The sequence below is a fragment of the Cajanus cajan genome, chromosome 11, assembly GCF_000230855.2.
Source record: "Cajanus cajan strain Asha chromosome 11, NIPB_CcT2T_4, whole genome shotgun sequence".
Classification (NCBI taxonomy): Eukaryota; Viridiplantae; Streptophyta; class Magnoliopsida; order Fabales; family Fabaceae; genus Cajanus; species Cajanus cajan.
Genome location: NC_138527.1, coordinates 42,804,491 through 42,819,488, shown reverse-complemented (window position 1 = coordinate 42,819,488; position 14,998 = coordinate 42,804,491). Strand labels below are relative to the sequence as shown.

The 14,998-nt window shown below is 26.3% G+C and overlaps 1 protein-coding gene across 1 annotated transcript; it reads right to left on the bottom strand.

Annotated features, from left to right (window-relative positions):
* Positions 1–117: 117 nt before the first annotated feature.
* Positions 118–13,479, bottom strand: LOC109801531 (SNARE-interacting protein KEULE). Its single transcript, XM_029271946.2, has 21 exons — positions 12,996–13,479; positions 11,732–11,790; positions 11,082–11,163; positions 9,260–9,338; positions 8,670–8,720; positions 8,475–8,571; positions 8,327–8,359; positions 7,577–7,702; positions 7,286–7,477; positions 7,103–7,186; positions 6,921–7,019; positions 6,769–6,845; positions 5,227–5,317; positions 3,582–3,707; positions 3,300–3,416; positions 3,057–3,176; positions 2,892–2,975; positions 2,296–2,480; positions 1,935–2,025; positions 1,710–1,799; positions 118–1,601 (listed from the first exon to the last, which is right to left on the bottom strand). The coding sequence occupies exons 1-21, from the start codon at positions 13,066–13,068 to the stop codon at positions 1,548–1,550; spliced, it is 2,010 nt and encodes a 669-aa protein (XP_029127779.1). The 5' UTR covers positions 13,069–13,479; the 3' UTR covers positions 118–1,547.
* Between the last annotated feature and the right edge of the window lie 1,519 nt (positions 13,480–14,998).

Genomic DNA, 14,998 nt, shown 5'->3' with positions numbered 1-14,998 from the left:
ATAAAAGTATTCTCGTCTCATTTTTAGTTCAAATTTTTGGTACTTCATTTCCCAGTGTGAATCGTGATTGTTGTAGCTGGGAAAAGGGCATGGCAAGAAGAAAATCTCGCTGACTATTAGAAATGCTTAACCAATATACTTATTTGACATTTTTGGCGGGAAACGTCGCCTAATTAAGTAAGTTCTTCATTTTTTATTCCTTTACATTTATTTGGAATAAATTACCTTCATTAGTTAATCTACAAATTTCTACAATATTTTCAACTATCCCCTTCAAACTGAAATACTTTATACGTTTAAGATTTTTGCACACTTAAGAAATATTTAATGTTAGAATATTAAGTTTAAGATACCCATCTAATATCTTTAATAAGAACAATTGATAAATAATAGGTATATGTCGAAAATGTTAATTAATATTACTTGGAATATGTATAATATTGAACTTTTTGAAATAAAAGAGAATGTTTAAAACATAAAAATTATAGTCCAAAAGAATTACTTCATTTATATTTTTGTACAATATAATGTTTCAGTGAAATTTAAATTGGTCTTAACTATTTTGTGCATATTATTCTAACCTTTTATTTTTATATTCGCTTTAGTGGTTCTTACCTCTTAATGAACTACACATAAAAGTATAATTTAAAAAAAAAACATAAAAACATGACAAAATCTTAAAAAAAGCAAAGTTTTGAAACATAAATACAAAATTAGAGTAATCATACTTTTGGGATTATTGTAGAACATGTTTTAGTGCTTTATTATTTGTGTTTTTTTAATGTGAAGACTCAATTTTCAAGATAGTTTTTATTGGATGATTAAGATGTTTTTTCGGTTGATATAAAGTATAAATAATCATAAAATTTTCAACTTAAAGTCACAGTCGGTAATAAATTTAAAACTCAAATAGCTTCTTTTTCGAGAAAAGAGGATTGAAATCATCTAATAAATTTTACTCATTAAGGTTAGTGGAGGATTTTGAATAATTTATATAAATTCTTAGGTTTAAATCACATTATTGGTTTTTAAATGCAAAATATAAAAATAAAATGATTGGCCAAAATGGAAACAAATTGATTTTTAAGTTAAATTTTAAAATATTTTTAGCTAAATTTTTAAAATAAAAAAGTAGTTTTGAATTTTGATAATAATAACAATGATAATAGTGAAAAAAAAATACTTTCAACCTATTAAAAAGAGTGTGGGTTGAAAGTATTTATTATTTCCTTAATATTAATAATTAAAAATACTAATAATTATTGAAAATATTTATTAATAATTACTTTTACTGAACCAAACTTAATGGGTCAAAAGTATTTTAATTTAAAACAAGGGCTCCAGTTTAAGTATTTAAGTAGTTTCTTGTCTATTAACTTAAAATTGTTATTCTTGTTAGTAGCTAATGAAGATTGTTCTCCTTAGTCTGTTCACAATGAACAAAATTTTCAAATTGTAATATCAAGATGATTAAACTATATGATTACAACACAAATATAATTTACAAGTAAACAGAAGCTCATCTTCTAGCTCTAAAGTTATTAACATCATATTTGGATATCATCTAATGAAAGCTCATGCGTTGTTATCATCTTTAGTTTCTGCAAAAGAAAATAATTAAATAACATGCAAGAGTGGTTATGGAAAATTATAATTCATGGTTAAGTAACACTTTACATTTGGCATTGAAAAAGGTAAAACTTCAATACCATAATAAATTGTGCAGGATCATCAAGACTTGATGAGCCGAGAATAATTTCCCTTTTTAGCTTTTCGGTAAGCTTATAGCAAATCCTAAGCTGTAGATTCAAATTAAAATAACATACCATATTAGAAAATTAGAAGGGGCAAGGGTTATTGAATAATACAATATCATTTTGTGTGTATATATATATATATATAAATAAAAATAAAAATAAAAATATAAAATAAACCTCAGATCTGGTTGCTCCACCAACAATGAATACAAAAATTCGTTGCCCCATCCTCCTGAAATCACTCGATGCATGTCTAAGCACTGAATCACTATTTACCATCACAAAAATATATAATAAAAAATGTGAGAAAGTTGTTCTTTTGTCATTAATTTCAACAGAGACAAGGTATTTCCCTACAAATTATCAAATAATAACAAGCCTAAGCAAGCCAAAACAACTAAAAAAATGAGGGGGGAATAATAAGCAGCCATAGAGAACCAAATGGAAGAATAATGTTAATGGATAAAGAAAGAAAAACTAATTGATCTCATATGAAGCAATTAGATTATTGAGTATTGATGAGGGAAGAAAATTAAACCTTGAGTAGCCATCCTCAGAACTACGTGATCGAGCCCAACTAGGTGTACGCCTTGATCTCATTGAATGAGGATTTTGGTTTACAGAACCAAAAAGAGGTGATCCGTGGTATGATGGACTTGGATCATTCAAACATGGATAATCTTCCTTTGACAATTCATTTTTTGTGAGTTTTTCAATGAGTTCCTGAATAAACATGCACTCATCACACACACGAATCATCATAAATAAATTCTTATAAATAAAAAATAGGGCATCATGTGGAAAAATACTTTTGCCTTATTTTTAATTACGTTACAGAATCACAATGACATTAAAAGAAAGAATAGTAAATAGTTGTTTGCCTATTTCATGTATTTTGTAGTGAGAATTATAGTCTTAAAGCATGTTTGATACCAGTCTAAAAGGTTTTTTTTTTTTTTTTTTTTTTTTTTTTTGTATAGAAAATCTCTAAAAAGTCCTTATAGACTTGGTCTTCAAATTTCCAAACACATTGTTAACATTCAAGTTTTAAGTTAGTGAAATCATCTCGGTGAGATTTTCATCAGGGAATGAATGCATATTCTACATTGGAAGATTATGAAACCTAATTTGTACCTCTATTATGGGATAAAAGCGTGATAGCTGCCACTTTTCTTCTTCATCAAGACGTTCTTTTCTTGCAGCACGCTTCTTCTTCTTCTGGCAACTTAAAATAACACTTTTCATACAAAACATAATGTTGAAAAATCACATATGTTATCTAGAAATTACCACCTTTACCTTACGGATATCAAACTTAAGACCAAAAGCGGTGGTCATTTTTTTTTTGGCAACTGGTTGTACCCCAAGCATTTTCAAATTATGCACAACACTCATATCCTCTTCTGTCAATTTTGCTACCTAAGAAGCATATGAAAAGGTAAAATTTGAATAACATCATTGCAGTTCTTAGGCATAGTATATTTAACAACATATTTATCTTTAAAATTTAAAATGAACAACAACTGGAAATTAAGTTTGTACCCTGTAAAAAAGGAACCATACCCTCATCAAATTGAGACCCTTTTCTCCCTCAAATTTCTCAGGATAAATAGAGGCAAGAATCATTAACAAGCGCAACCTATTTTCACATGTCATATCCTGCATAAAGGCAACATTTATATCAAACTTATAAGATGAAACAATGCAAAATGCATCCCAATCTAACAACTCATATCTTGCATCGAACAGCTTTCTCATTTCGAAATATGTATTGATTAGGTGTAAGGAATGGCAATTTTCTTTCCCGTTCAAATAATTTCTTACTTCTTTCATGCTCAAAAATCTGATCACATCTTTTGTAGTTGCATCTCCAAAAACAAGATCTTGCTCCAGTTGACCAAGTTCCTGTAGTCCTGACTCCCTAATGATTCTATTAATTTTTCCTGCAATCTAGACAAAAAATCTCATTCTTTATATGGTTATAGAAATTGGAACCCATGAACATAATTAAAAGGATAAAAAAATATTTTGAAAAAATTAATAAGAATAAAGAAAAAAAAAAGATAAGAGCTTATAAGTTATAAGTTATTAAAATAAGTTCTTGTACTAAACAAATATATTTTGGTCAAATTAATTTATAAGCTTATAAAAAGAGTTTATAAACTCCTCAAATGATTTGTCAAACAAATTTAAATGGTTAAATCAATCTCCACGACCTCACTATTAAATATTTTAAATAAATATTTTAAAAAATCAACCGGTCCTTGTAAATCATAAGAACCAAATAGTATACTAGATTTAGAGACCTTATTGATTTCTTTTCGTTTCAAAACTATATATGAGGATTCACTTATAGGATTAATTTGGCTAAAATTTTCAAATAACACTTATATAAGAAGAAAATAAAGGGGTAAAATGAATAAAAAAAAATCTCCTATAAAGTCAAAATTAAGCCTTTCACCTCAACCTTTGATAAGTTCTTAAGTTGATTTCACCTTATATGATAAGTTTGATTGTTTTAGTTGAAAAAGATAAAAATAGATGTAAGAGATGTTAAAATTGTGTGTCAAAACTATAAAACTCTAAATCTTAAACCTTAAACCTTAAACTAGAAAACGAAATTTGTTTTATAAAGACAAATTGTAATATGAAATTTATAGGAATTTTTTTTCCTTTACATGATATGAAATGTCTATAAACGATATTCTAATAAATTTGATTCTAATTCAATTATACCTATAATAAAATCACTATGATCAACTTAGTGACGAAAAGATTGAGGTAATATGTATAAGATCTTAGACTTAAACCTTGATATTATCATTGTAATTCTAATTGATTAAAAAAATTCCTATAATGATAAAGATCCTAATTAAATAGGAAAAAATCATAAAATATAAAAGAGAAATAAATCCTAAGATATAAACTATATACTCTAAAATATTCTAAGATATATCATCAAACATTTTTCAATTTTTCTAACAATATTATCTCTATATTATTTTCTTCTATAAGTTTTTTTTTAAAACTTTTTCTAAACTTGATAATAGTTTTCAAATAATAAAGACTTAAAACTCATTTAACCTTGTTTATATTCACTGGCACAATTAATTATTTATCTTAATCAATTGTGAAAAAATAACTAACTTTTAAAAATATCTAACAAACCAAAGTGCAATTTTTTTAATTTTATTTCATCATCTATTAACAAGAGTTATGATGGAAGCAGTAATATTGCATTGCTTAATAGGAAGGTCATAACATGGGAAGTTAAAATGATTACCCAATCATACAATTAAAAATTTGACATTACAAAAAAAATACAATTTTTTCTTCTTCTAAAGAATACAAGGTAATTATAGAACACCTCTTATAATCAACTTTCGAGAGTAAACAACACATTTGTGTGGAAACATATCATATGATTATTATATAAAAAAATATCAAAATTGCATTACAAAGAACTAACCTCTACGTGGAGAGAGAGCTTGTCAATCTGTTCATTGTATTTTGGAAGTGCTAGAACCATTTTCTGTAAGTCCCTTGTTGACATTTCACCACTATGACAATAAAGACAATATATTTCAATTATTTAAGTTTGTTATGATGAGAAATAAAAGAATAGATAAACACTTCCACCAAACAACAAATCTAGGCCCAATTAAATTAATAAAAAAAGGTTAAATTTTCTCAACAACAAAACAAATATGCTTTTGATTTTCAATTAAGGACTTGAACATTTTACGCAACAAGGATTTAAAATGACTCAATAGAAAACAACAAGTTTTAAACAATACATGGAATTATTGTATAATAATTCTTAGTGTTAGATAAAAAAAATATTTTTGAATGTAAAATTATCCCTAAGAATAAGTATTTAAATATTATAGTGAGGACATATCATAAAATCTTCTCTAAAAGTTGAATATCCAATTAGATTATCAATATTTGATTAAAAAAACAAGATCATCAATGTTATGTTTAAGCCAAACAATCATAAAAGTTCAAATTGATAAAAAAAAAATACTCCACGCAGGACAAACATTATTTTGACATGGTATACAACTAAGCTATTTTTCAAAGTTTGATTGGTAAATGAACGTAAAACTAAATATTTAATGACAACAGATAAACAAAACCATTAACAGTCCTTCCGAAAAACAAAGTAGTTTTGGTATAAGAAACTATTATATCATATTATATTATATTTAACAACTTCACTATTAACACTTCATCCAAAAAAAAAAAAAGTTATTTTGGCATAAAAAAAACTAGGTGTATCATATTATATTGTATTAAACATCTTAACCTACATTCTTGAGTAAAAGTTTATCCTACAATGTTTAACATCAAAAACTCAAATTTTCCAAGATTGATTTTAAATTTAGTTTCTCATAATGTCAAATTTTAATATGAAAGGTAAATTACAGTATCCCACCATGTGGTTTGACCCATATTCTCCTTTGTCTCCCTATGATACAATATAAAGTGACATCAAATTTAATTTGCTATCATAAAACAACGCTCAAGTTTTCCCATTTATTTTTTAATATAAAAATACATAAATAACATGAAAGTTAAGCTTAACTTCAGTTTCACAACATATAAGGTTTGATCCAATTGCACTTTGTCCCATAAAACAAAAAAAAAAAAAAGATACTTTGTCATCTATGATTTGTTCATTTTCTACACCCCGATGATTCAAACAAGAAGGAAATGTATTCAAAGTGTTCTTGTAGATAGTTAGATATTGCAAAATGAGCGATAAAACTCAAAGCAATTATGTGATGACAGGAAACCATGAGATGGTAAGGTTGAGATTTCCATATTATTTTTGTGGAACAAATTCAAGTGAAATCATACAATTCTACAACGATAAATCTAAAAATTTAAAAAAATTAGGCAAATAATTAATTTCTTATAATGACGAAATCATTAAGTTAAATATTTATAAGATAACTCTTTCATAACAATGACATTGTTGAGAAATCACTAGATAATTATCACTCACTTTGAACCATGTTGTATCTGTGCAGCTTTGTTCTTTGAAATAAAGTTAGTCATCTTCTCATGCAGTCGTTCACTAGCCTGACATGATCATTAATATGAAAAGGTACTCATGTTGCTTAAATAGGATAGTACAAGCGTAAAAGTATGACGTACATCAGCAATATGAGCATGGCGAAGCTCAAGCCATATAGGATCATGATCCTCCAAAAGAACCTCTTTTCTCTCTATTGGACCACCAGGTTTGCTGGGAACCTTAAAAATACAAAAGATTTGTGTTTATTTATAAGAAAGCAAATACAAAAGTTTAGAGTGAGAAAGGAAATTGTAGAAGTTACTTCATGAACATATTTATTTCCCTCCATATTCAACAAATCATGACACATGGCATCATAAGTCCATTCATGTATCACAGGTGCAATCTACAAAAATCAAAGTAATATCCTTATTGTAAAAAACTTGATCATTTATCAAAAGAATATTACAAGTCAATATATAACTAGTAAATGAAGCTAAGAAACCTGATCAATAGATCTATCAAGAATGAGTAATTCACACGTCTCTGTCTGAGGAAAGTTAGGTATACTTTTTTTATATTTCACAAGATGATCCCAAACTTCGGCAGCAAGCTTTGTAGGAATAAGATCACGAAAAGTAGTCATTGTAGTTTCATCTAGGGACTTGGCAGCACGAAAGCGAACAGAAGGAAATTCCTTAAAATGTTTTAGAAGACTTTTCAATCACAAGTTTAAACAATTATAAATAATTGACTACAATTTATTTATCTTTGTCACATAGCACTATCTACATACTCTTAAAGAAGCAAAAACTGTAGCAATCCTTTTTGCCATCACATTCAAAGATGAAACACCTTTATGATTATTCTCTTCATCCCCAAATAACTCCTCTAACACTTGGTCATTATTTGTGATGAAACCCTGCATTAACATGAAAAAAAAAACACAAAAATTGAAGACATCTAATAATGAAATGACTAGGGCATCAAAAACTAAAAGAATTTCTAACAACATAATTAGAAATTGATACATATTTCACAATCAAAAGATATCAACAATATGGTTTCATGAATGTTGAGTTCCTAATAAGATAGTGTAGAAGATACACATGAATGATCAAAATTTTCAATTTGCATAGACGAACTTTCCAATCCACATTTTCTAGTTGTTAACTTTTTACTTCTTGGATAACACTACAATTTATTCCACAAAAAAGCTTGTAACTTTGCAAATTCAGCATAGTTTGCTTGCTCAATTTATTCAATGTTTTCAAACACAACCTTTGTGTGTATTTGAGAAAGGTTTTCTTCAACTAATAGATTCTAAATTTATAATTAATTTAATCTAATCCTAATTCATCACGTGAAATAAATTCATATCTATGTGTAACTCTACCAAAATATGAAACACTTTTACATGTCATAAGTTTTGAACTTTATTAACCATCAAAAAGGAAAAAATATAATTATACTCATATTAAAAAAAGTGACATATATTATAGATTGAAGGTGAAATGGTATAAAGTACAAGTGAACAACGACATACCTGACTGTCTATGGGAAAATACTCCAAATTCATCTGCATATGCCATCCAAATGAGGAGGAAAGCACAAAAAGCAATACCATTGATTGGGAACGATAAGCAAATGTCATTTATTAGGCACAATCAAGTTTTTAAACAAAATATCTTTACCTCTCTCAATGCCCCTAATCGAGTCAACACTTTTGCATCTTTCTTAATGTCAGTAACTAATTCTTTAGAAATAGTTGAACTGAAGAAAACAAATGCCCTATAGGAACATGAAATAAAAAATACTTAAAGACAAGTAACTTTTTGAAGTCATGATGAATTGAAGACAAAAGAGATATTACAATAATCACCACATACTTCTTGTATAAGGGTGTTTTTCCAGACATGTCTGACAAAAAAATTATTACACTGCCAGCAGAAGTGGAAAGAAAATCATCAAATATGGGCCAATTAAAAAAACCAACTAAATTTCACATCAAACCTAAATGAAAATGTTCCATATTCAAAAGACTGAAACATGTTAACTATTCGACAATTTACATTATAAACGAATAATCAAGAGAGATAGAGAGACAAAGTAATGCATCACCATTTGAGTTGTAGAGAACAAAAAGGAATGATCAAAACAAAATTTAATAAAAATAAAAAATAATAAAGAAACAATCATGCCATTTTTGAAAGTAAATATATGATGATTAAATTAAATAAAAAAATAAAATAAAAAGGAAAATATGAACCTAATTGACAACGAATTTAATAGGGCAAAGTAAAAAAAAAAAGTTGGAACAAAAACAACAAATTATAAGTTTCAAAATTCAAAACTCAACAAAAGTATATTCCCTAAATTGTTTTGTAAACTACATATTTATTTATCAAGGCATTAATTCTATATATTTTATATCAGATTGCATTGTAACAAAACCTAAAACAAATAGCAAATATATTACTTCTCTCGAGTTGGTTGGATGAAATATATAGCATCCATGGTGGGTAATGATTGTCTTCGTTTGTATATGTCTTCAACCACTACAAAAAGAACAACAAAATTTCACAACATACAAAAAACCATAATGTGTTAGGCTCCCACCAATATGTTGATAACCTTATCTTATAAAAGTGTTTATAAATCGATACAATCCAATACAAACACCACAAACCAAATAAAAAAAAATGTATTTGAAAAATAATTTTTTTTATTGGATAGGTTTCTAACTTTGATTTTAAAATTGATCTAAATTGAATTGAATTCATGTACATATATAGTTTTATTTATGAAATTACCATACTACTCATACCTGAATATTTATTTTCCTATTCTTTTTTAGAGAGACGTGCTTATATAATGACCTTAGAAAATATGTTTATGTACTTTTTACATCTTATCATTATTATCAATGAGAATTGGTTAATAGCAATGAATCTTGAAGAAAGTATTCATATTTTTTTATGTATGTATATATGTTAAAGCATCTTTGCTACAAACTGTACCTTTTTAATTCCTTTATTCTTGAAAGTTGAATTTTAGGTTTTTTCCTTTTCAAATGAATCATTTTGGTTTTGGATAATTATATATATATATATATATATATATATATATATATATATATATATATATATATCAATTTTTATCAATTTTTTTCTTAGTTTCTATCAATTTTTATAGTTTTTTTTTTTCAAAACCTTAACTTCTAAGTTACGTGTTATTATTTTGATATTACTTATTCCTTTATTACTGAAAGTTCAATTTTAGGTTTTTGCCTTTTCAAATGATTTTTTTTTTTTTGGTTTTGGATAACTTTTTATATTTTCTTAGTTTTTATTAATTGTTATAGTTTTTTTTCTTCCAAAATCTTAACTTCTAAGTTACGTATTATTATTTTGATATTACTTATATGCTTCTTTGTTTTAGATTAGCGTGAAATGTGTTTTGATGTCTCTAGTTCTCCTTTATTATATAGTTTTGTGTTTTATATTAAAAAATAAGTAGTAATAAAATGAGAAGAAGAGATAAAATAGGATAAGATATCTTTAAAAGCAAAACAAGATAACAAAAGCAACAAGATAAATAGTGGCTTAAAAATGCTTGTAGTAACATTATGCAAAACTTTTAAGTAATCTAAATGCAAAATACAAAATGAGCTACATTTATTGTCTCCTAAAAATGATGAACCAATATAATATGCCAGCACACGTGCTTACTTTGGTAAGTAGAAAGGTTATTTTGACAACTAGAGTCGATGAAAACAAGGTCAGTGTAGCAAACTTATATTCTGCAAAGCTAACCCTTTATACAAGAAATGAAACTAAATGCACAAAACTATTGTTACTTAAATAATTTTCTTATATTCTCATGTAAATTGAATTCATAATAAATTATTAATTATTAAAAAAATATTTATTTTAATGGAACTATTCGACCATACTAAATTTTATAACAGAATAATGACATGTGATTAAGCATAAGCACTTCAACTCAAATTCTAAAGGAAGGAAACTAGCATCAATTCCTTAATAATAAATTAATTCTAGAAGACAAAAGTGATCGTCAAACACACTCCAATAGTCTTTTTGGTGAGGTAAGGCGAGGGATGTGAATAAATACCCCAATTTGAAATTTTGAAGTTTCCAAAAGGGAATGGAATGTGAGACTGAAGGGATAGCATTACTTTTACAAATAAAATTTGCCTTACTATTAAAAGATCAATAAGAAAAAAATATGGGAGGAAACCATTTTTTGGTTGTAAGTAGAAAGAAAAAATGACTACTTACATGAAACACCTTCGTTAGTGATATCAGTCATCTTGCATGAGTGAGACATTATCTTTACAGTTAGTTTGTCCATTATTAATACCTGCAGACAAGCAACTTGTGAATTATTATAAGATGATAATCAATAAATTCAATTTTCTACTTTATACTTGTTAGTTTCTTTAATTCACTTTCAATACTCACTCAAATGTAAAAAAAAATTAATTTTAATACTTGGTTACATGTAAGCCAATTGCCAACACATATGTGTATCTACATGTACTTACTACATGGAAACTAGCCCAAAAAGTTTAGTGTGCATACTAGTTATAACTAACTTATTACCTTACAACAAAAATGAGAGATATAACAACTACAAAAAAATTATTAACAAACTTATAACAAAAAGTTACCTATAAGCTTATCTCAATAACCAACTACTTTAAGACTAGTATAGATATTAGAGGCAATCGATTAAATACTACTCACGATGATCCTAGTTTCAATATTGACCCAATGAATAAAGCAAACACTTTAGACACATGAATTATCTAATTGACAGTAAACTACAAACGTTAAATAAAAATATAGAAGGGTGAGTCCTTTACTCCTATTTTCAGATTAAAGGATACAGCTATTAAGTTAGAATTCATTAAACTATTAACTCATACCTTCCAAGTTGATATTGAATCTCCTGTTTTTGTTGATCTCAACATTTCATGTAATAATCCTAGAGACAATACCAACAAAAAGAAATTAAACAAGTTTATCAGATCATAAATAATTAAAATTTTAAAAGAACTAAAGGAAAACTAAAATGGCTGGGAAGATAACATAAATCCAAAAATAGTTCTACATTGAATTTGGTGATGATACTTAATTCTAAAATACTAATTGTAGAGAAACTTATATGGCATGTACAATAACAAATTGATCTGTCATGTATTTAAAGAATTGTGAAATAATTTGGAATGATTTCATCCATAATGCAATTTTCTCTCCTTTTCTTTCTATTTACATGGACAAAAGACAATAAGAGAAGAAAAAAAAAATAGATGTGCAAATGATAAAATAACATATTGAATAAAGGGATGACAACGTGCATTTTAGTTGTCACTTTTTCCTTGTCAACTATGTTGAATCTCTCTTCATTATTTTGTAAATTAACATTATTTGGTTACATATAATATTATTGAATAATACTAATTTTGAAAAATGATGTAGTGGTACTTAAATATGTTGTTGGTGTGAATGACTCATAATGGGTTGGGCTACTTGTTGCTCGTTGAATCCTATTCTCGTATGCAATTGTCTCTCCATTAGTTAGTTTTGACACATTGAATGTATGTTTGTTAGATAAAAGGTAGTTTCTACCACATTGGTGTTTTTATATGTTGTTTTCTCACTTATTGGAATTCTCTCAATAATTCAAAAATGGATTCATCCTTCACACCAAGTGCATGAATTCCAACTTAATTCTCAAGATAAATTATGATGAAATATGTTATGACAATAAGTCTATGTGAGAATTAATCAAGCCATGTGATTAAAACTTTTATCACACTAAACATATCAACCTAAAATAACCATCATTAGCCAAGCACCCCATAGAAGAAGTAATAGAAGACAAATCATCATGAAAATTTGATATTTTCTTTACAACCATAAGCACCAAGTAATGACATATGTTACAACACAATACCAAAAAAGTATATTTCAACTCAATAGACAAACTTGAAACCTCTAAGCTAGTTGTCTTAATGTGCTTGTCATGTAACTGATAAATGTTCAAATAGAAACAATGTCCTAACAATAATAAATTTGGGCACTAATATTTTGTTCAAATTTAGTAATAAATACATAAGTTAGAAATTATGAGGGATCATGATGACTAATATCTAAAAGAATAATTGATAAAAGGGAAAAAGAACTTACGCTCACGACAAATTTGTTTAAAACTTTTGTAATCCCCAACATAAGAAGAGGAATCAGAATCAGACATAGACATGATTGTTTTGCTATGTCGTCCTCTCAAACTTGATTGATCGCTTTAGAGATGACGAACACAATCGTAGATCGTTGATTGATCACAATGAATACCGCACATACCAATATGTTACCAGAAAGAAAAGGATTTGGTTTAATTTGCATGTGAAAATAGTTTAATATGCATGTAAGAAAAATATTTTTTAATTATTAAATTTACACAAATAAAACACACCAATCAAAATTCATGACATGTTAATTGTCCAAATTTTAAATATTGAATTAAAGCACCAAATCACTAGTAATCTTGTTTGGCAGTTAGACCTTTCGAGAGATAGTTTTCTTTGTTGTATTTGATGAGAGAAATATGCTTTACAAAATAAATAATAATAATAATAATAATTAATTATAAAATTACTTATTAAAATTATTATTAATTTTAAATTTTATTGTAAGTATGTTTAGATGATTTTTTAAATAATAATATGAATACGTACACTTTATTTTACACTCACTTAAATATTTATTTTTTATAAGTTGGGCAAATTGCCCTTTGCTTTCTTCTTATCAAAGTTGGGATCCATCATAATACTCTAAGTTATTTATGTTTTATATCATTTGTATCCTCCAAACAAATAAAGAATAACTAAATTAATTTTTTTAATGTTTTATATCATGGTACATTAATAAATTACATTTCAAAATTAAATTTTCTTAATAACTTGTATTCATAACTTTATAGATGAATTTTGCTAACTAGTCTAAACTAATAATAATTTTTATCAAAAATTGTATTAGACGACATTAGGTTGTATTAGTAATATTTTAATAAAAAGTTAATTATCGGAGATAGTAACAAAATAACATAAATATATACCGTGAATAACAACAAATGTAATTTTACGCTGACTGTTATATGAATATGCAATAAAGACCTTCCTCTTCTATTTATGATTTTTGTTTTTAATCGATATTTTTCTTGATACATATAATAAACTTATATTTTGGGTCTTTTTTCATCTAATTAAGAAAGAAATCTAATATCCAACAAATTACTTTCAGACAATCATGTAAAAATACTATAAATATGCCAATCTCGCAATAAGTTTTGAAATTTCACTTTAGTCATTATATAACATCATAATTATATAAAAACAAAAATGTCATCCGGTACACCACATTCCAATAATATCTTACATCAATATATTTGAATCTAAATTCTTAGATATATGAACACTTTAACTATCACAAAATAACAAGTATTTGTCTTTAACAAAATGGAATTTATCAATAATTTCTTGATCCATAGCAAGTCCTGACATACTATTGTGTAGTGGCAGTAAATTCTCTCTCAGTAATGAACAATGTTGCACACTATAGAAACTACCCTAGGTTTTGAAAGGAGAAATTTTTACCACTTTATTTCATCACTGAATTAGATATCCATGCGGTGCTTATTATTTTCTAAATGATATTATTTACCTAATTGAGGTTTTTTTTTGCTGAATTACTATAATTTCTAGAATAATTTCTCTTTAATTTTTTTTAATTTTTAAAAATTACTGAGATGTAATAAATTTAGAGTATAAATGAATCTACAAACCCGACCTATAAGTAAATAATTAAAATTGCTTCAAAAAAAGAGAGTAAATAATTAAAATAATTTGCATGATTTTAAGATTAAATCTTATTATCTCAATATATATATATATATATAGAGAGAGATACAGAGATAGAAGAGGGATCCATTTATTCTAGGAGTAAGTCTACTTAAGCTTATTTCATTCAATAACTTATTCTCTATATTAAATTTCAACGATCTAACCGTTGAATTTAAAGTTTTTAATACACAAATCAAATTTGCAAATTTTTAAAAAATTTAAAAATCATTTGATACTTCAATTTATTAATTGAAATTGATGGATAATTATAAAAATATGTTATCTATCAAA

Coding starts and splice junctions, on each gene's coding strand:
- LOC109801531 (XM_029271946.2), bottom strand. CDS start 13,068: ATGTCTATGTCTGATTCTGATTCCTCTTCTTATGTTGGGGATTACAAA. Junction 5,318..6,768: donor CAGATACAACATGGTTCAAA/GTGAGTGATAAT, acceptor TTATTGTCATAG/TGGTGAAATGTCAACAAGGG. Junction 2,481..2,891: donor GCTTTTATCCCATAATAGAG/GTACAAATTAGG, acceptor ATGTTTATTCAG/GAACTCATTGAAAAACTCAC.